This window comes from Cololabis saira, chromosome 16, assembly GCF_033807715.1.
Source record: "Cololabis saira isolate AMF1-May2022 chromosome 16, fColSai1.1, whole genome shotgun sequence".
Lineage (NCBI taxonomy): Eukaryota > Metazoa > Chordata > Actinopteri > Beloniformes > Belonidae > Cololabis > Cololabis saira.
Window position 1 is genome coordinate 13886910 of NC_084602.1, and position 23487 is coordinate 13910396.

The 23487-nt window shown below is 41.4% G+C and overlaps 1 protein-coding gene across 9 annotated transcripts in view; it reads right to left on the reverse strand.

Moving 5' to 3' along the window:
* The window catches only part of zgc:110158 (uncharacterized protein LOC553590 homolog), a 55093-nt gene extending 34559 nt beyond the window's left edge, over positions 1–20534 (reverse strand). For all 9 annotated transcript variants that reach the window (XM_061744488.1, XM_061744486.1, XM_061744487.1 and 6 more), the window contains exons 1-3: positions 20296–20534; positions 5082–5154; positions 4324–4385 (exon numbers count right to left, since the gene is read on the reverse strand). In XM_061744488.1, the coding sequence (XP_061600472.1) occupies positions 4324–4385; positions 5082–5154; positions 20296–20351 (191 nt within the window). In that variant the 5' untranslated portion in view covers positions 20352–20534. The remainder of the gene's footprint in view (positions 1–4323; positions 4386–5081; positions 5155–20295) is intronic.
* Positions 20535–23487: the final 2953 nt, after the last annotated feature.

A 23487-nucleotide genomic window follows, 5' to 3' on the forward strand; every position in this document is an offset into this window, starting at 1 on the left:
CAACACGCACACACGCACGGACGCATGCACGGACACATGCACGCACGCACGCACGCACGGGAACCAAAAAACCTGCCTCCAAAACCATAAACAAACCATAAACAATGCTTCAGCCAATCACAGGGGGGGTGTTGTGTTGTGCCCTGAGGGGGGGTGACTTCATCCTGTCATCCATAAATCACTTCCACTGCCTTTAATTGATCATAATTTAATTAAAAGCAGCACCTCGCTGCTGTTTAAACCCTCTTAAACCTTATAAAAAGCCGAAAAGTTGTACTTTTGATGAAAATTAGGTGACAAGAATTTTTAAATGTTTGTAATATGTACATCACTAATTTCACCACAGAGTCCGTCCCTAACAGAATCCAGTAGAGCGGGTGTCGTTCCTGATACTCATTTGTGCTCTTTTTAAGTAGTCTATAAAACCGTAACACAATCTACAGCAGTTTTATTAAACTAAATAATCATTTTCGATAACAAAATTATTTTGTGCATCAATTGTCCTTTTTACATTGACTGACACGGAGTGGCGTGTTGAGTTGGTCTGGCCAACACCTCGCCTCTGGAGGTAAGTTAATCGCGGGTCAGATGGAGTGTAAACAGAACTGTGTGAATGTGTTTGAATGTGTATGAATGTTTGGTGGTGGTCGGAGGGGCCGTTAGGCGCGATATGGCAGCCACGCTTCTGTCAGTCTGCCCCAGGGCAGCTGTGGCTACAATGTAGCTTACCACCACTGGAGAGGATGTGTATGGATGAATAATGATTTCTGTAAAGCGCTCTGGGTGCCTAGAAGGGCGCTATATAAATGCAAGTCATTATTATTATCATTATTATTAACTAACGCAGGGTGGCGGGTCGTGGCTGGGATCTGTTGACGACAGGGCGCAGATGTCCTTATCCTCAATCTCCATGGACGTCATAAATCGGCATATTACAGAATCGTTATGTGAAAGTCACTACTAACATGACAGGCCGCTTTGGAAGAAATGCAACTCTGCTCATTTACACACTGAAGAGCCGCAAACACAACAGCAGGAGCGGACGAGGGAGACTTCTGGTCAAATTAGCGCAACACCATACTCAGTACGTTTACATGCAGCAGTTCAATTGGATTTCTGATCGTATCAGATAAAGACATCCAGAAGACCCAATCACTTGTCTGAGTTTACATGCTGGCTGACTCTGACGCTATGTGGCGCTGTAACCATTTGTAACCATTTCAACAAAAAGCCACTTCCGGTTGACGGTTGTTTTGTTTGGCACTAATGTACGCCTTCCGTATATTTTTCTTTCTTTATTTTGATCTGCTCCGGTGTAGGGCTGGACGATATATCGAGATTTTAATATATATCGATATATTTTCAAACGCGATATGGTACGAGACAATATTGTTTATATCGATTTTTAATGATTTTGATATAGCTTATTTTGTGACAAATTGACTTGAATGTTTTATTTGAGATTTGCACAAATGTTTTGTTATTTGCACAACTGTCAACCTCAGTGGAAAAGTCTGCCTGTTACTGTCTACATTGTATTAATTGCATAGTGTATTTTAATGTAATTGTTATGCAGGAAAGGGATATTTGTTTTATTTTATTCAAGAAGCATTTTTATTCTATATATGCAGGCAGTTTATTTTTATTTCATTTGTTTTATACATTTTGATATTGTGCAGACCTCTGTTACAGTAATAAGGTACCTGTGTGACATTTGGCACGAGGCTTTGTATTAAAACTGACTGTTTTTTTAAGGGTTTGCCTCAGAAAAAAATTAAGCTAACAGAGATGCTATGCTATAATGCTTTGGGGGAAACCCCAATTATGGCACAGAAAAAATATCGATATATATCGAGTATCGCCATTTAGCTAGAAAATATCGAGATATGACTTTTGGTCCATATCGTCCAGCCTTACTCCGGTGTCCTGATGAAGCTTCTGCCATCTCTTTCGCAATCTTTTTAAAAGGTGTTTAAACAACTATTTAACACGCGCCGTCTCCTTTCACCTCCGGGTGAATGCCCCAGAGGAAATTCTCGAGCATGCGCAGACTGCAATATCCGATGTCTCCGTATACATGGTGTTAAAATTCCGACTGTGAACGAATTATCTAGGTGTTGCTATCCGATTATTAAATGTCCAATATAGGTCGGAAATAGATCGGATTGAGGTGTTTACATGCAGTTTAAAAGTCCGAACAATGTCTTATACGTTCAGAAATCCGATTGAACTGCTGCATGTAAACGTACTGACTGTGGAAGTCGCTACGAAAGTCGCTGCTTGTTATTCAGCAAGGATCCGCCACTCGCTCCATCTCCTGCTGATGCTGACGACGCCAGCTAGACCGGCCAACCAGGCATCGGTCCGTCGTGTTACCCGGTAGCACTCGATAACGCCTCCCGACTCGTCTTCTCTCCCCTCAACTCAGCTTTAAGAACTGGGGAGGCAATAACACGCCCAGCTCGCGTTAAACATGAATTCTTCATCCAGGGATAATGACGGGGGTTGAAGCTCAAAACACCTTGAAAAGACTGCTTCAAGTGTCTGTGCTCTTAATTAGAGTCAGTGGCAAGTAGTGACCTCTACCCACCATTTACTTTTCAAAAATTAGTTAACAGTAGAAGGATTCTGTATCCCTACAATCTAACTGCGAGGTTTTGAATCAATGATCATCATTAATGCTTTTACAGCGAGTGGCTCCTCGAGAAGAACTCATCAATACTAAATAAAACATATTGGATGAGTTAGAAAAAAAGTGATCAGCTGCAGAGGAATCCTATTTCTGCCAGTGTGCACGTAAAAATGAGGTCTTAAGAATGAAATAACGTACCGGGTCCACTGACAATTCTCTCCAATTTAAGGGTTGGTTTTCAGTTTGTGAAATGTTAAACCTCAGACAGATGTGTGGCTTTTCTTAATTCTGTTTGACAAATTCAACATGGCACTTTAAAGCATCACAAGGATCACTTTAAAGAAGGGACCACGAAAACTAAACTATTATTTAAAAAAAAAAAAAAAAAAAGAGCCATGAAAAGGTTCTAACAACTCACATAAGTGGAATCAGTCTTTTATATTAAAGAGATTCATCAAAACACTCCAGGAGCCCGTTTTCTTTGTGTCATTGTGGAGCGCTGCATGTCGATAAGACATCTAATCCAGTGCAATGTGAGTTTAGACACCTAATGTGGGAAAAGTTGAAAGGACATAAGAAATGTCTGAATGCGTGTTAACATTCACAGCCCCAAAACAAGCTGAACTGCTGGTCGGTGGTTAAAGTGTTGACCCGAGAAGCCAAATCTCAGCCAGGGGCAGAAATGACAGGAAGGGGGGGGCGGTGTGTGTGAGAGATAGAGACTGTGTGTGTGTGTGTGTGTGTGTGTGTGTGTGTGTGTGTGTGTGTGTGTGTGTGTGTGTAAGGAGGGTGGGGGGCAGAAGCGGGAGAGGTGACACAAAGGAAGAAGCTGGAATGCAACGGGTTAATCTGCTAAGAAGCGCTCTCCCAAGTGAACAAAGGGGGGAAAGTGGGAGGTGGAGGGCGCACAAAGGGTGGCAAAGGGGGGGGAGGGGAGATGGGGCTCCACTCCCCAACCATCTGGATCTATTGTTTCAGAAATGAGGGTGCAGGTTGGAGAGCTGGATGAGGGGAGAGGAGGTGTGGGTGGGGCAGGGGGGTCACGCCCTCGGTGAGTCTGGTCAACACCGAGGCTGATCCTCCTCTTCAGTCATCAGCGGGGACACGCACCTTCGTCATAACTCAGAAATGGCCATTTTACAAATCAGAAAGGTTATCAACATTGTTGTATTGGCTGCTGGAATGAATTAAAGCTCCTACGAGGAGTCCATCCAAAACAACTGTGGTCTGATGGAGATGGGAAGATGACATGGTTGCACCAATTTCAAGATTTGCTTTCCTGGGTCTCAACCTTTCCTGATTCACCAGGCATATAAACACACAGATCTGCCCTAACAACCATGTAAACAGCAATGCGGATACAGAACTTCAAGCGCAGAGGTGGGTTTTTTTTTTGTCCTTGGTATCAACTGTCATGCAGCCAAAGCCTGCATTTAATAAAACTGCAACCATCTACACGTGTATTCAGGGGAGCTTTCAGCCTGTTTTCACTCACAGCCCTGCAATATCTGCTCTCCATGGTCCAACGTGGACAGAAATCTTTCCTGACATGAAGCTGAAGCGCTAATATGGATCTGGCTGGCATGTAGTGTAAGCAAATAATGACCCGTTTAAAAAAAAAAAAAAAAAAAAGGAAAGAAAAAAGGATGAGCATATCTGTTGATCCAGGAGGAAGTGGCGGAGATACTTACCACCACCATGAATGAAGGAATCCAGGTGGTTCACCTAATGTAATATTCTTCTCCCACCGAATCTGAGAAGAGAAGAGAAGAGAAGAGAAGAGAAGAGAAGAGAAGAGAAGAGAAGAGAAGAGAAGAGAAGAGAAGAGAAGTCACTTGCGGCCACTTGAGAGAGGATTATGTCTGCAGGTCCAGGGGTTAAGAACATATAAGCAGTCAGTTTTAAGCAGTAAATAGTCTCTGATGTGAAGATGGCCATTTTTCTAACCCTCTGAAACTTTATCGTCTCTCTCTCTCTCTTTTTTTATTTTAAATCATTATTATTAAACATGTGAAGCACGTTCAGGAATAAAGACTATAACTGACTCCTTTCACCGACATTCTCTCATGCATGTTTGCATCTAATAAAGCTGCTAGGAAGTTTGGAAATTTCTAAATATTTCTAGCGTGCCCTTCAATAATGAATGCCTGGCTGATTTTACTTCACCATCTCATTAAGATTCATCAAGGTGGGCAGTAAGCATGAGCTGCTGTAACTTTAGAGGATTTCCTTATGAAAAATGCATGCAACACCTCGCACCCTGTAATCATGTTTACACCCAGAACATATGTCTCTGTAAATGTGCATTAGAGCGTGGATACTTGGTACTTTTCGAAGTGAAGAAAGTTGCATTCAGAAGTAATTGTAGCCCACCTTTCAGGTCACACATTATTTCCACTGATAGAGAAACAATGACTAGGACTAGTTTGAGTCATGGATTCCATCTTACCTCAGACAAGAAGGTCTGTGCTGACTTTTGTGCTCCCACATGTAGGAGGTACTCGTACACGTATAACGCCAACCTGAAATACAGAAAAAAACAAACAAACAAAAAAGATTAAGGACTTTTTAACTTTCTCAGAACAAATGCAGTGTCAGAGTTATAGGTCTTCCTCTTGATGATGAGCATTAGGAATCAATAGACCATTAAAAGGATGAAGCTTTGCCTCACTGCTTTGCCCTAAACACGAGTAGCAGCTAGCACTCGTGCCTGGATGTTTGAACGCAACATGTAAACCGCAAAAGAATAAATAATCCAAAATAAAATGACATAAACCAGAGAGGGAGATGGTAATCTGGAAAGTATTCCTTACTTATTTCCTCACATTCACTTCTAAATATATGTCAGTAATTATCCTTCAGCCTACCACCATGTTCAGAACTGTACTTTTTGTACTTTCACATTAACCGTACAAAAATGGGGATGATCTGTGTGAAGAGGTTCCCTCGCAAATGGAAAAGCCAAGAGTGGCGCAAGAAAGGAGGGAGGGACAGACGAGCGGCAGAGATCCAGGAAAAGACTAAAATTATATATTCAGTTCCAACATATCATTTGCTATGATTAATATTGGAAACGCAGATGAGACTGTCAGATAGCTCCTCTGTTGAGGGACAACTGTCATTGAATTGCTGAGACATAGTTAGACGGGAATCCATGTTTAGTTAGTCACCAGTGACGTCTGCCTGCATGGGCACGATGTCCAGCGTCATTCCTGAAGAGAAACTTCACCACAGAAAACTCCACTTCCCTTTTCTGAGTTCCAGTGGTCTCATATCAGTATGTGGTTTTCACATAAAACTTCAAATCCAGCTAACAAAACAAATGTGCTGAACAAACGGATCAGTTGAAAATATTGACATGTAATCAGAGTGCAAAGGCCTCCGAAGCTCAAGTGTGTCGGTCTGTTAATGCGCCTGCAGCAGCTCCAATTTTGGACAAGATGAGGATGGAGAAATGAACTGATACCACCGTTTGCTATTTATGTATAAATTCATGGTAAACACGGACTACACATTCTTCTCATGGTTGAACTCTCTCATGTCTTCACTGACTCCAGCAAATGTAACCAAAATAAAGCCAAAAAAAACATAAAAACAAAGCAGTCCACGTCCTTTTTTTTTTTTTTTTTTTTTACTACAAGGGGCATTGCACAACTTTGGAGAGGATCACAAAGCTGCTTCACTCACAGCCCTCTGTCCACCCAAAACCTGTTTAGACAAGATTTACAAGGATAAACATGTGGCCTATCTAACTTCGGCCCTTTGAGGTAACTTTTATTATTCTCACAAAAATAAGTCTGGTGTTGCCAGTTGAGGAAATGGTAAGAGGACGTTTACTTTTTTTTCTTCTTCCTTTTAAATGAACATTTAATAAAAAAAAAAAACTTTTTTTCTTTCTTTAAAATTCACACTTGTTTTGAAATTGTTCCCTGGACTATTTAAATCAGTCGGAAACCATAGCTTTTAAAAAAGTCAATCAATGACAGTTATCCCTTCTAAGACGATAGTAAAACAATAAGTCCAAAGCCGTGTTTCCATCGCACTTTCGTGCGTTCTGAAAGCTCGACAAAGGTCGGTGTTTCCATTGATCGATGTTTTTCGAATCAGTCTCCGCACATCTTGTCCTGCAAGACTTCTCTTCAAAACAACGAAAAGGAAAATCCCGGCTTTGATTTCTTTTTCGATATTTCCTTTTTGAGTAATTCTAGAGATAATGGAAATGCACAGTTATTCTACAGCTAGTTCTTTATCCTGACAATCGGCCAATGAATTGAATGATTATTAAAATAATACTAATTACAATGAGATATAAATAATCCCCTGTTCTAAATGAATTTCCAATTGTATTTACCATCCCAGTGATGATGTTTATGTAACTCTTAATATCAAGGAACTTAATGGAATATTTCTTTACTATTTTTGATTATTTAATGATTGTGCTGTTTTTGATATGTAGATTGGGTCTATTAAAAAGGGAGACCTTGTGTCATAACGAGACAAACGTTTTAGTATAAAAAAAAAAACTATAATAATTAATTGTTATTCAATGGTGGTGGACCAGTACCATACACTAAACTCAAGGCCGCTACAGGATCACCAAGCGGTGGCATCAGAGATGCACAACTGATTTGCAGAACGGGGAGGAACATCTCCACCTCTGGCTCAGAGTGGAGCTGGGAGCAGCTGCTAAGTGCAAAAGGTCGCCTTGAAAAGGACTTTGGGACAGGGAAGCGGCCCACGGCAGCACTGGCTGCTCGCTGAGAAACGAGAAAAAAAGCATACATGTTTCACATTAGACGCTCCACCAAGACTTGAAAAAGTGGTGACCTGAAAACTCGACTAATATAGCATCAAAGTGGCGAAGCTGGCAATGCTGTTATAGCGGCGGAGGGCTTGGCCCGCTTGCTCCGCCAATGAACCAAGTGATGCCAAGGTGCCTTGACACAGGTTGAGGGAGAAGGTAACGATGCAGCAGCACTTGAGTGTGTTGAGGAGCGTTTGAGAAAACTCAAGGAAACTTGAAGGATAATAGGAGGTTTTCTCTGTGATGCATCCCACGAACAATATGCAGAAGAATCATTGTCAATTGGAAATGAGATTGCATGTAGATGTCAATCGAGATAGTCATTTTTTTCCTGACAATTTATTGTTCAGCCCCAATTCATAAAAGGTAATACTACGTTCACATCACTAAAACAATTCACATCCACGCACGTGTTTCAGCTCGGTATTGATAAAGATCACCATCGATGTTACACCGTTACACATGGCCAAGCAAACGCACTGGCCAGCTGCACACAAAACAGACTGAAAAATGAGCTGGGTCTGTGCGTTATGGTCCAAACGGGTTCGGTTTCATCCATCCACATTGCAGCACATTTACTAACTGAAATGGGATTTGTAGTGGACGAGTGCTTGGCAGTGTAGTGCGGTTGCCAGGAGTCGCTGTAACAAAACAAGACAACAACCTTGACAACCACATACTGTATAACTAATCACTGAGCAATATCTTCAAATGTATGGAAACCATGTGAGTAAAGAGTCTTGGCAAGATCTGTTTGCCTGTGTACTTCTGAAATGTCCTGTGCGTCCGTATCAATAGAAAACTTTCTGAACCGAAAGCAGGAAATGACGAACTGAACTCTGTCCGGTTTTCACAAAACGGTGGATTCTCACTTAATGGTATCAATACGAATGAACGCACAGTGTGAAGTATAGAGAGCGAGACAGTCGGCACAGATGTGATTCCAGCAGAAAAACAGAAGAGATGGGGAATTAACAGGCGGAACCAAGCGGGTCTGAGGTTATGCAAATAAGTTTGAAAGTATAGAAACAGGATGGCACGCTTCAATAATGACCCTTACTAGGTTTTTGTACTAATGGCATTTACAGTGCAGATGAGAGACTAAACATTAGTCTGACATTTAAATATAGATATAATGTTTAATCACTCATGAAGGCCTTTACATATTTTACACACCTATTTCTATTGTCTATTTTTTTTCTTCTTAACAATATGAAATTGCACAGATAAGACCATCCTTATCCGATAAGACTATGACTATCAATGGGTATTGATACTAATGAGCAGTATCAACACTGAAATTCGTATCAATAAAATCTAATATCTAGTCCTTACTTGTGCCTTACTAGAAGGGGATTCATACATGCCTGATCTAGACTGATTATTACATTTTAAAATGCTACAGAAAAGGTCATTAAGACATGACACCAACACGTTCAATTGCTGCCACAATCGTGTGGGGAGCTTTGTCCTGCGAAAACCTCTCTTCAAAACAAAGACCTTCATTTCAGAGGAGATGGATTGAATCATCTTATTATTGCGATTGTCGCCACCGCTGTTGCAAACATAGTTGCTCCTTTTAACATTTATTGTTTTTGATGTGAAAATTCAGTGAACATAGACTCAGACCATCTTTAGGTTCTTGGAAAGTTACTGAAACAAAAAAAAAAAGATTAAACTAACTAAACAACGTTTAGCTAAAAAGGTTCCCATTTGACCAAAATGTCAGTGAAGCTCAGAGGATCTCAGTATGGACAGACCATTATTAAAACCCAAAAGGTTTCAGGCGTCATGTTTACCTACCGCTTTTGTGCACTGTGTTAGATTTAAAACCTCCAGAACTGACTGCAAGATAGGAGCACCATAAACTATCAGAGTGTCTAAGACACGCACCTCCACCAACTTTTTAAAATATCTGATAAACTGACTTTTCTTTTCTAAATCACCGCAAATATAAAAGGCCAACATTTGAGGGGAAAAAAAGAAAAAAAGACTACATCAATCCATTAGAATCTATTAACAGACAAAAAAAGCCATGCTGTTAAGTGGGAAACCCCTGTTGGCCCAACACTGAACTCCTAACTCCTTCAGTTAGTCGTGTTTAATAGGCTGTTAATGGTCCATCAATCGACCTGCAGCGTGGATATGACAGTGCCCTGTGTGCCCAGAGCTGACAGTCCTCTGACAGGCCAATAAGGTCCTAATGAGAAGGACAGTAGCTCCGTGTCACAATCTCCGTCGTTAGTCAATGAACTGATCAATGAAACATGATTTTGAGATAATAAGGCTTTTGTACACTTTACACGTGATGGCTCTTTTGCTTTTCCAATGCAGTCCTCCTTTGTGCTGTTACTGCAGAGTACAATAAAATCGAAAACTATTCAAAAACACATTTTTTTGCTTTCATGCTATTACAAGTGTAAAAAAAAAAAAAAAAAAAAAAAATCCACATAGGAATTTGATGAACTCCATTAGCATGATCTCAAAAAGCAAAGTTGAAACTGCACACAAGACTCCGGGTTCTCAAATGTGAACTCTTGATGGAATTAAAATGAAAATTTCCTCAAATAATTATATATTAAAAAAAATATTTTATTAATCGATTCTGAATAGTTATAAGCTGAAACTAAGGAAAGATACAGTTTTATTTGGTTGTCAAGTTCAGATCAGTGCGTTTCATCGGGGCTTGAGCGCCATTCTCGTCACCAGAAGTGGACAACAGCCTTACAGGAAGACTACTGTAAATCTAAAACCTGCCTTAATACTTTTTGTTATTTTGAGGACAAACTATGATATAACTCCACCGTGTGCTTCTGTATAATATCCAGGTCTTGTACTCTGAGTTGAGGCTTTTTTATTGCACCAACAGAAAATCATTAAAGAAAAAAAAAGAAAAAAATCTTGCATTTGCAAGTCAATTCAGAACCTTGAATCTGATAAGGGCGGGACTGTCAATCAATCCTCTTACATATTTCTACTAATCACAAGTTACAGCTACTGAAACCAACTTTCTGAAGCATAATCTATACTGATGTGTAAGTGTGATCCTGTGAAAGTACTCAGACAAATAAATATGCTCAAATGAATGCCCACACAGGCTAAGATGATCAATACATGAAAGCTTTTTTTATCCAAAGTCCAGGTTACTCTTGAGTTTATGTGTACTAACTACTTCCTCTATGACGACTGTAGTAGTGTGCTGCAGCAGATATGACCCATACCTGACCTGTTCTTACTACCAATTGTATGCAAATACATTGTTAGTATGCAAATGTAGTCTGTGGAATATATGAATAGGGAAACAGCGACTGTGGCACCGAGCCAATGATTCCTAAATGATCATACCTTGTCCTCTGAATAGAAAATGTTTTAGCCTGGTGGGCCAATTTCAACGCATGCTTCTAAACAACTTAGGACATTTTATTTTCTACATTAGAGCGCAAAGAAGCTTCATCATGCTGTCAGCTCTGTCAGGATATCATAGTAATATGTTTGTCATTAAGGGTGGATTCTGCCTTCAGCTTAGCGGTTCAGACATGGCTTTGGTGGAGGAGCTTTAATTTTTAAAAATCAGATAGCTGTTGGTTTGATCCCCAGACATGTTGTATAAAAATTGAAAATAGACAGTTACAAATGCTGCTTGTATGAAATGGTCAAGTGGGAAAAATGCTAAGTGCTTTGTAGGATAAAAACCTCAATTCAAAGTGTGGACTATTTAAGGATATTAATGTAATTGAACATCTGGAGTCATGGTAGCTTCCCAGGTGGGAAATACAACTGTAAAACAGCTCTTTATTTAATAGTTATCCTTTATCTGATGATAACGAAGCAAAAAAATGAAATACTGAAATTAATAAAAGTTAATAAAAAGGTTTTCAAACTTGTATTTTAAGCATTTCAGCAGCCCTGATGCATTCTGGGAGTTTAAAACGCTGAACGCTGCCTGGGTGTAAACAAGTGCAGACCTTCCCGATATAGGATCCTGTGGAACAAAGATTTGTTGCAGTTCCTCGACTGGCCACTAGAGGCTGGCTGTAGACACCAGTCGGTCTCCATTGACTTCCATGTTACAACGTCCAACTTTAGAGCAGAAATAAACACATTTACATCCTAGTTCAAAAAATCTTTTTGGTCCCAATTGTTTGATTTCAAACTCACAAGTCTGAGGGGGGGTCAATTCTTTTGTACCACATCAGGAGAGTTTATATTACGCAATAGAGTTATCTCTATTATGATTGAGTGACAGTTGGCTCAGCCAATGGCTAGCCGGTATCACTTCCTCACCCATAATGGTCATGCTGCTGCGCTTAGCGAAGCCACCACCCGTTGGGACGACCTCAGTAGAGTGCGTCGATGTGTTGCATGCCGCATGTACACAATGTGATGTTTGAGTCTTATAAGATGAGACTTGGTTTTAATCCATAATGAAATGGGCTCAAACTTTAATGTACGAACGAACGCTATCCAGCAAACCTTGCCTGTAGCTGCTCTTGTTCATCTCCTAATATACACCATAGCTATATAACTAGGTAATTCCCTCTGCTGGTCACAGTAGGAATCATTGCTTATCAACACACAAAACACCTTCAAAATGGCAAGTAAAAGTAGTATAGATTCATCGAATGAAACTTCGACCTCTTAAAACGGGATTCGAGCATCAGGTTTGGGACTCTTTCAAGGAGAAACCCAACAAAATGGTGCTCTGTACGCTCAGTGAAATCTTAATTGCGTATCACAGCTGTACAACCGTCATGCGTGAGCATCTCAACAGAAAACATCCTGTGGTTCTCAAACCTTAAAAGTGACGACACTACAACAATATAAGCATTTACCTAATTATTAAGTGATGGTAAATGCATTAGCCGCATTAAATTTAGTTTGTTATTTTATAGTTTTCACGTGCATGTTGTGGCATGATCATTTTATGGTGTAAAAACTAAAACGATGATGCTAACAGATTACCTGCTTCAAAGTCTTCCCGCCAATTTGGGTCTTTTTTGAGCACTTAAAACTAAACAATATTGAGTTCTATTAATGTCATGTTTGTGCTGTCTGAACAGTTATATATAAAACAGTAGGGGTGGGTTAAAAATATCGATATATCGATATTTTATCGATATGCATGTGTAGGAACGATTATCGATACATAAATCCAAGTATCGATTTAAAAAAAAAAAAAAAAAAAAAATTTAATTTTTTTTAATTTTTTTTTTTTTTTATCCCGATTTTTTCCCCCATTTTATCATCCAGTGCTCCTACCTAAGTCAGTCCTGGGCATTGCTCCATCTACCAACCCCGGGAGGCCCTGCACTGAGCTCAAGTCTCCTTACTTGAGGAGTGAGCAGGCTGCTTCTTTTCACCAGGCATGGTGGAGTTTCTCTGGCCGGACGTGGCGCGTGGAAGGATCATGTTATTCCCTTATTGTAACCGGAATATCGATATCGTATCGAATCGTATCGTAAATCGTATCGTCTTGGGGCCTAGTGTATCGGAATCGTATCGTATCGGGAGGTCAGTGATGATACCCAGCTCTATAAAACAGTTAGCAAATATACATCTCTTTTTGTACAATCATCTGGTAAAAGATAATTTAAGATTACAAAAGTAACATATTCAACGTGAATTGTGCAGTGATTAATACTTGTGAAGGAAAACCATTCAGACATACAACTTTGGGAAGAATTTGCATTACAATTATGAACTTTTACACAAAGTGATGTCTTAAACAGTGTTTGCACTTTTTGGGCTTTGAATAAGTTATTTTAGATTTATGGAGATTGTTCTGAATAAACCAAATTATGCCCTTTGACACTTTTGCTTTGGTTTATGTATGAAATTTATTTTTTCACATTTAAAAAGTAAAAAATTGTGAGAATGGTAAAATGTATTATTTGTTGGGATTTACAAAGATGTATCAATAAATGGGAAAATCATCATAAGATTAATCTAAAAAATAATTGTTAGGTTGATCGACAAGAAAATAATCGTTAGTGGTAGAACTTAACAACGGCTTGATGAGATCATTTTTGTGTTTACCGCCGAGTCAACATGTTAAATGGTAGATCCCACTAAACATCTGACGGCAGCTGTGCAGACATTTCAACGGTGTTCGTCTGAAGGGGCTGGGAGCAATGCTGACTTTGATTGACATACAATTGGCATGTTTTTGTTGGCTTCTGGAGGAACATGGCTGCGCCCCACGTGAAGAAAAACGGGCTTCAAAACTAGTCTTCAGAAACCAAAGGGTCATGTGACCTAATGCTTCGTCCATTGTTTTATACATTATGTGGTTCTACAGGGTACAGAAAGTAAGCGTGACCCTGACGACATGAGGGTTCATATTAGACCAGGGGGTCAGAAACATCAAAAACTAAATAACTTTTCTTTTTTTTTTCACTAATACCACTGGTATTGGAAGAGTACTAGGTATTGGTCAAAATACCAATCCTAGGCATAGGAACATCTCTAATTATGGTTTTCCTGTGAGCATCCTTGTTATTTTTTTAATCAGGAGGTTTTCAGGGTCACTTTACTGTACTACTCTGTTTTGATTTGGCCAAAACAGAGTATAACCCATCTCAGAATGGTGTTCCAAAAAGAGAGACAAAAAAATAAGCCCTTGTTTTTGTTAATTAAAGACTTGAATGCTGCAGGTCCTTATCAATAAGACGTTCTAGCAACTACCTGAGAAGCAGATGCAAAATGCCGCTGTGAGAGTTCAGGTGACAGTTTAGCACAAGAGATCATTTAGCTTCTTCTCATTGCCTCCCTCTTAGATACAAAATACAATCTAAAATGATTCTTGCATATAAGCCTCTTAATGACCCTGCTCCATATTTTAAAAGATCTTTGAGTTATACGTCTTTTCAAAGAGAGGACTTTGCTCTCAGACACCAGACTCACTTGTGGTTCCCAAGAATGAGCATTTAAAGCAAAAACCCTATTTGAAATGGATCAGTTTGGTCAGATCACTCCGCAACTATTACCCTTCGACATCCCTGTTGCACACTTTTTTCCCCTCAAAAGTAAAATTTACTACATCGCTTGTGCTGATGTCTGACGATCCGCTTCACGCTAAACCGTAAACATACAATAAACTTCACCTGGCAGAGGTTTGTACTGAAAGTCATTTTTGAAGGAGTTAAATTAAGTTTATGCCATGGGTGGGAATTCAAAATTAAAAAACAATTGATTAATAAACTTTTTTTTTTTAATTCTTGCCAAAAACGTCACACTGCAAGAATGAGACCAGGCCTGCGGAGAGAAGTAAACTGAAACAATTCTTGGTCCTCGTGTGCTAAAACGACGATCCTATGGTTTACTTGTGACGTGCTTCAAATCACCGTACCAGACAAACGTGCACACTAACATGCGAAATGGGTGTTTTACTGTGAGTGGGTCAGTCCAGGTTCAACATCTGCAGATCTTAGTCGCTCACATAAAAGAGATCCTGGTTTTGACATGCACGGTCTTGTGAAAGAGAGAGTACACCCACTTTTGAGTCGATGGTTTTTCACATCAGGACTTTTAAGACAAAAACAAAAAGGTTTTAAAAGGTCTTGAAATTACTCCGATGGAACCTCAGAGGAATAACAACACTGGATATCTCATTATTTAATCAAAAACACCAAACTACTCCAACCTAATTTAAGACTTGATAAGGAAAAGATAAAATGATGCTCCTGATACATAAAATATTACTAGTGATGGTGAACTTTGTCCACATGGATGTGCAGTATATTCATGTAGTGCATGCATTTATAGAGGGAACTGCCCCCTTCTTGGAAGATAAAAAATAGTTGAGGGTGTTTCCCTCTTGTAGATGTTTACCAAGATAAGAAAGCATACATGAAGACACACTTATGAGTTTACTATTCTGGCCAGGTGTAGGACAGCACGACGGTGCAGTGATTAGCACTGCTAGAAGGATCCTGTGTAGGTGCTCCGGTTTCCTCCAGCAGTTTAAAGACATGTAAAGTCGATTAGCGATTCTACGTTGCTGGACCGAGTCCCAGTGTCTCTGTGTGGCCTTGTGATAAACCGGCGATCTGTCCAGAGGTGCCTTGCCTCCTGCTACATGGCAGCTGGAGGATACTGACCACGTAACATAAGAGGCTTCAGTCCACTAACGGTCATGTGAAAAAGTCAATACTCCCTCTTTTAGTCCTGTCTTTGTTTGTTCATCTTTAAAAAACATAAATCAGAATCATCATAGCTTTAGGAAAATGCAGCTTCAGACCAAAATAAAGCCAAAAATGAAAGAAAATAATGTGGGAAATACAAAGTAACCCCATAAAGATGGATCTGCATGGTATTGAATTATCAGGAATGAATATAATATGAATAACTTTAGTTTCTCTCTTGTCGGCATGGAAGGATTTTTGCTCGCTCTTTTTTAGCTCATTGAGGTTTTTCTGTGGGTTTTTTTTTATGAACCAATCTCTCAATGTCCCCACACAACATTTCATTCTAGGCAACTCCAAAACCATGATTCTCTCATTTTTCAGCCACACTGATGTATGTTTGCTTTTCGGATCATTGTCCTGTTGCTTTACCTAACTTTGACCAGGCTTTAGTTGGATATTTGAGCGCACACACACACGCCGCAAAAAACACTCTGGTATACAGAAGAATTCACGGTTGACTCAATAACGGCATGGAGCACAGGTCCTGTGGCTGCAAACCAGCCCCCCTCCACCACCGTGCTTAACAGTGGCCTTGACTTTTTAATTGCTGGAATGCAGCGTTTGACTTCACAAAACATGGAACTACAATATTAAAAAAGGTAAAATAAATACATGAAAAAAATTGACTTCGGCCTCATCATAGGACATTGTTCAAGAGGTCTTTGGGTTTTACACAGAAGAAGCGTTCTCATGACAAGTCCTCCAAAGAAACTGAAGCTGTTAAGTCCTTTTCTAATTGTTATGTCATAGACTTTGACATTTATCATACTCGGAGAGCTCTGAGATGTTTCTCTTTGGGACTTTATTGCTTCTTTTTCTGTATGTTTCTGCACATTGCACAGTCTGACCTTGGAGTAACTTTGCTGGGACATCAACTACCGGTAAGTCGGCAACCGTCCTCAACACTTTCCACTTTTGAATAATCTTTCTGTCTGAAAAAAAAAAACGAATCTGCAAGTTGTTTTATAAGCCTTTCCAGATAAATGTGAGGCAACGGTCGCATTTTGTCTTTCCCTCTTGGTTTTATATGAACATAAACCAGAATATTTAAGACAAGCAAAACTGCAAAAGTATCCACTTTTATAGGTCTTCTCACCTGCTAATGATCAGTTCATCAAAGGTTGATGCCTAACAGCACGTGGCTGCAACTTATTCTCTTAAGCCCCGTGTAAGCAGTAAGAGACTATTTTTGTATTACCCACAGGATCTTTACAAACAGTTTTGGTTCAATTTTTGTTTAAGACAATAATAGCACAGTGGGGAAAAAAGTTACAGATGTTTTTGTTCATTTGAAGCTGCATTTTGTGTAATATTAAAGCTGACTTTTATTACACAATTTTTATTATATTTGTGCAAAAAAAACATGGTCGGGGGGGCGCTAACTTTACAAATGACTATATCCAGATTTTGTTCTACCATTTGACAGAATGTATTGATAAATGGCCTTTTAACAGTTTTGGTTTATTGAGATTAAAAGGCAACCTGACATCATTTTAATTTATTTCTCTGTACTAATTTGCACATACTGACTGTTATTGTTTATAAGGGTTTAGTGAAATATTGAGATTACAACAACTATTATAGCATAGCAGATGCATGGAAATGAACAAAGAAATACAAAATTACAAGTATTTGTAAGATAATTGTCACATCAAATTTAATTTCTGTCCTACGGTGATGCTAAAATGTTAAAATAATACATGAAAACATAAAAAGGGGTTTGTTGTATTTAAAAGGAGCAGGTAAATCTGTCGTCATCACACGCAGCGATGACATGATCCACTCAAGTCAACACAGATAACGGGTCAAACTGGTTGCTGAAAACAAGTGGCCGGTGCTCAGACCTGCTGGGACACACAAACGCCTGACCACTTTAGCCGGGGGAATCTGACCACTTTCTGGGGCTCTCGGCAATTTGTAGGTCACAAAGCTCTCTGTGACCGCTGGTGTAGGGTGTAAGTCACTGCCACTGGCAGGTCAGTCGAGGATTGGCCCACACACACACGCACAAACACACACACCTTAAACCTTGCTACTTACCAATCTCCCCTAAACACCTGTAGATCTAAACTGATTTCAGGAATTTTGAAAATCATGGGAGAGGCTTACAGGGAGCTCTCGCTTACAGCAAATGCTTTCGATTTTGGCCCAATCTCCGTGTTAATATACAGTTTATCCGGCATCCTAACAGAAGAGTCTGACTGGCAGTAGGACGTGGCTAAAGACTTGATCAGATGTCTGGGGATAGGAAGATCACAGAAGGGCACCCCACCCCCAGCCCCGACCCCTGTGAGGCTTTCAATGAAATTTTCATGCGTGGTGGTTGTGTGTGTGCGTGTGTGTGTGTGCGCGTGTGTTTTCGTGAGCGTTGCAAAAGGGGCTCCTTGAGCGTGCACCTGGCCTACTGCATTATTAAAGCTCAGAAGCTAGCTCACTGAAAAGGAAGTGAAGTTTGAAGGGAGGGTGGGTCACTGCAAGATGGTTGAGAACAGTCAGAGGAAAAATATTCCCTTCCAGAGCAGCAGAAAGCAGGACATACACCAGATTTCACAGAGGAAGAAACAGCAAGTAGTATAAGGGATCAGAGGAGAGGCAAAGTTGGGGAGGAGAAGAAAAAGAGCACCTAACAGACTGGATGTGCAAATATACAACGTAAACCTCGATGGCAACCCAACTTCTCCACTCTTTACATGTTTGGGATTTACCCTTTCACCACTCGGTCTCGTACTCCACACCATGTGAGGTGCCCCTTGACCTCCCTGCTCAGCTCTACTTTAAGCGATGTGAGATGAAACATTAGACCGTGCATACGTTTAACTCCTCAGAAAGAGAAATTTCCCTGGTGTGCACCCTCGGCACACCTGACATCCTGCCCGGGGCTCCAGACAAAACCCCCTGTTTAAACATGGATGAGTCTGCCCACTGTATCGCCCTTCTCCTTTCTCTTTTCTTTCGTTCCTTCTTTCTTTCTTTCTTTCTCCTCCGTCTCTCTTCAACTCTGACGCAAAGATGAGAGCAGCTGCTTCAGTCTGTCTCAATAATTCAAGACTCAAATGAGGGATGAGGAGCGGCAATGGAGTGGGAAGTGAGAGTTAAGAGGAAGATGCATGAGGAAAAAAAGTGATAGGAATCAGGGGTTCACCAGTAGGCAGAAGAAAAAAAACACACACACACATTGAAGTCTGGCAATCCTACATTAGTTCTCCGGCAAGTCGGAACATGAGCCGGTGTTCTGCCAATTTCTGCTACCTGCCGAGAAATGCTACTTTGTGGTTCTGCGCATGCGCACAGTCGATTTTCAAACTTTGATTGCCACGCTAAATTGATAATATGGGATGTTGAGTATTTGATCCTTCCAAACACACTACCCATGACATGAATTGCATTACACTTTGTGAACATTATACGATAAAGAGAAAAAAAAAACAATTCTAGTGCTTTATTCGTTATTCATTCAGTCATTGGCCTTTATTTAACCAGGAAGATCATTAAGAACATTCTTATTTACAATGACGGACTGGCAAGAGACAAGGACCACTTGGGGGAAAAGGAAGTGGGCTAGGGAGTAAAACACAGTAAAATTGTAGCTCTACAAAAGGTAGAAAACCAATAGGGAGCATTTTTTGGCAAAGCAGCAGAAATTGGCAAAACACCGTGAGTGTTAGTTCACCTGCTCAAAATCTCTACCTCTCGGTGGCTGATTTATGGTTCCGCGTTACACCGACGCAGAGCCTACGGCGTAGGTACGCGGCGACGCACGGCGTACAGTGCGCATCGCCGCGTCCCCTACGCCGTCGCTTTAACGCATAAGCATAAACCAGGCTTAAAGGTCAGTGAGGAAGCTCTGCGGCTTGTGGCAGCAGAGCTGCAACTCCACGGCGAACAACAGGCAGACAAAGGCTGCTGGAGGGCTGCAGCTCCCCCCTGCACATGCCGGCCACCTTTCCAGACTGAAACCAGCCCCAGATCCGCCTCTCTCCGTGCTGGAGCAGAGGGAGAAACCCTCGCTCCCCCCGGCAGGGCTGCACATGCGAGGGCCGGCAAAAGTTCCGGAGACACACGCGTGTGGGAGCCGCTGCAAACACGTCCCCCCCCAAAAAAATAAACCAATACATGAAATAAAAAGAAAATAAAAAAGCCTCACAGGAAAACATCTGCAAGTGCGTTTTTCCTTACTAAAAGCTGCACAAAGAGGGGGAAACAACCATAATAACAAGGCAAAGCAGCGTCGATGCAAATGCATTGTTCCCCCCATGCACGCCGGGGAACCGGGATATAGTGGGAACCCCGTTATTATTACCGCTGCAACATTTACTTTACATGCATTAACGCTGGAAACACGTGCAGAAAACGGCGCAGCTCCAAAAAAACACCACTATTCGCTGCTTTTTTAGACACAATCGAGAAAAAGCTTGGAAACTGGACCTTTGCAGCTAGCAACTTGGGCTAACTTCAGCAGCCATGCCTGTTTGAAGTTGAGGAGGATGCAAAGAAGAAAGAAACAGTCGAGGCTGGAACACACATGTTTAGGAAAACACGTCAAAAACACACTACGTGCTCAGTTCCTGCAGCTGCAGCAGCTGGAACTGCTGCACATCTGGGGGAGACTTTAGCTCCACTTAGCTCACTCCTTTGCTGGGTTTCTGTTGTGACACTGCGAGCATTTTACTTACTTTTCTCTGGCTTGGCTGTCCGAGGGGACCACGGCTCCTTTACCCTTGCCGTACATGTTGGAGGCTGCTCTGCTTACTTTTATTTGATCCCCACTCGACACCTGTCAAAGAAAGCGAGCAGGAAAAGCTACTATCTCCATAGCTACCCGGTTAGTGTTGTCTCCCTATCTCTCCCTGGCTCTCTCTTTGCTCCGGTTTCCTTTTCTTTTTCTTTTTTCTTTTTTCTACATCCCCAACATTGCCCACAAATCAGGCAGGGTTTCAGCCGGGGGGAACTTGAAACCGTCCACTGGTGGAGCTTTTTCTTTTTTTTTTTTTTTTTTTTTTCCTTTTTTTTTCTTTTTTTTTTTTCAATCGCTGTTCCTGGATTCAGCTCTCCCTCCCTCCGCTGTGAGCCGGTGGGGGCTTCTTAAAGCGACAGTGACTCCATTTTTCGGAGACTTCGCTCAAGTTCAAGTTCTCTTTTTAGAGGCCTTTTCCTGTTGAAGCATTACACTGCATTTGCGTTCAGGCAGAGTGAGGCGGTGGGGTTTTCATGCGTTTTGGCCGTTCGTTTACACGAAAACAAAGCTCAAAGTCACCAAAAATGATCATTTCTGAAAACTCCAGCCAAAGTGGAGATTTTTAAAAACTCCGGCAACTCCGAAAACGCATACTTCCACCCTAATGAGTATGCAAAATGAGTGTGCGAGATTTTTTAGTGCGTCCGAAACATTAGAACGTACTCAATAGTTCAATAGTAGCTCTATCCATACTCATTCTGGAGACATTTTTTAGTGTGGATTGATGGACACTAGCCGAGCAGAAACTTCCCACAATGCAATGCAGCAGCGTTTGGTTGCTAAGTAATACGTATATGTCATAAGTATAATATTAAGTATAATAACATTATTATATAATATTGATATTATAATATTCATATTTAATAATATTATATAATGTTATCTTGTTTCGGCGGTGCTGCTACCGCTGCTGTGACAGGTTACCATGGTACCAACCCCCCCTCCCTACGGCAGGAAGTGCCGTGTGCGCTCTTAATAGTACGTCCGAATTAATGCACACTACTGATATTTACTCAAAAGTGTGCCGAATTTAAGTATACTTTTTAGTATATACTTTTTAGTATGGCATTTCGGACGCACCGTCCGTCTTCACGTTTGCTTGTAAACAGAGGGAAACAGATATTTAGGCTTTATAACGTCACATTATGCGACAGAAAGGTCACCAGCGTCATGTGTGCGACCTGTGTTTACAACTTGTTTGGCCACTGTAGTTACTCGTGTCGTTTGTTGATGTTTTTTTCCAGGATTTCCGATTGGCTAGCATGACTTTATGCTTCTTGTTACACTGCCGCCTGTAGGTTTGGCTGCTAATAGCACCCCATTAGAGTGTATCTATGCAGGTTTGTGTAAATTATGGTATTTTTCAAAACGTAGAGGGGGAAATATCCGTTTTTGTAAATACCCGGCTATGTGTAAACGTGGCCTAAAGCCTGGGATATACTTGCTGTTGGTGCTTGCGTTTGCGTCCATTCCCGTCCGTTTGCGTGAACCACCAACCGCAACGTTGCTCGCGTAGTACGCAAGGAGAGCGTGTATTACCGGCGGTGACCGGTAGGGTACAGTAAGCAGAGCAACAGTTGGAAAAGTGATTAAATATTTAGTAGCAGCGGTAGTAGCAGTAGCAGATTAGAACAACAAACCAGTTAACATGACACCATTGGATGAAGAGGAGATTATAACATTGCTTTGGTTGCGATCTCAGCAAAGGAAACGGCGCCAGCGACCTGCGCGTCGTCACTTGTGGCCAGCTGGTATCTGACCGGGACCAGCTGGTATCTGACCGGGACCAGCTGGTATCTGACCGGGACCAGCTGGTATCAGACCGGGACCAGCTGGTATCTGACCGGGACCAGCTGGTATCTGACCGGGACCAGCTGGTATCAGACCGGGACCAGCTGGTATCAGACCGGGACCAGCCGGTATCTGACCGGGACCAGCTGGTATCAGACCGGGACCAGCTGGTATCAGATTGGGACCAGCTGGTATCTGACCGGGACCAGCTGGTATCAGACCGGGACCAGCTGGTATCTGACCGGGACCAGCTGGTATCAGACCAGGACCAGCTGGTATCTGACCGGGACCAGCCGGTATCTGACCGGGACCAGCTGGTATCAGACCAGGACCAGCTGGTATCTGACCGGGACCAGCCGGTATCTGACCGGGACCAGCTGGTATCAGACCGGGACCAGCTGGTATCTGACCGGGACCAGCTGGTATGTGACCGGGACCAGCTGGTATCAGACCAGGACCAGCCGGTATCAGATTGGGACCAGCTGGTATCTGACTGGGACCAGCTGGTATCTGACCGGGACCAGCTGGTATCAGACCGGGACCAGCTGGTATCAAATTGGGACCAGCGCCACTCGCGGCCAGAGCAGGAACTGCAGGTCGCGTACGCGTTGTGTCTTTTTGAAAACGTGCACGTCGACGCGTCAAATGAACGCAGGATACGCGTGGCGGCCATGATGCGTACGCGTACTGAACTGCAAGTATATCCCAGGCTTAAGAGGTTGATAAGAAAACCACCTCCTATTGTGCTGAAACATTTTATTGAATGATTGTAAGTGTTTATATATATCCCACTACCATACCTGTCAAGTCTCCCGTTTCGGCCGGGAAACTACCGTATTTGAGCCCCTCTTTCCGGCCATCCACTCGTATTAGTATTTTCCCATAGATTTCCAGTTTTATAATATAATAATTTTTAAACAGCAAACTGAATTGTCACTAACCTCACGAGAACTGCCCCCTGCTGCAGTCTGGGTGGCAGTTCTCGCGAGGTTAGAGGCAACAACGGGAGCAAATTCGGAACAACAAATCAGAGATGGATGGATGTAATGAGAGAGGGGCATTTCTGACAAAAAAGAAGAAGACTTGGTGTAAATATCTCTAAAAATGGGAAACCAATTTACTTTCCTAAAGAGGAGATACAGAAACATGCATGTGTCACCAGTCAGTGAATACCAGAGAGCAACATGAGTGAAAATGACAAATTGAAAAAAAATGTAAATGTTTCACTTGAAGACAATCAATGTGTATATTAACTGAAAATATTAGATATAAATACATGTCCTTTAATCCACTTTTGTGTTTTCATTTAGGCTCTATTATAGGAATTACATACATAGGA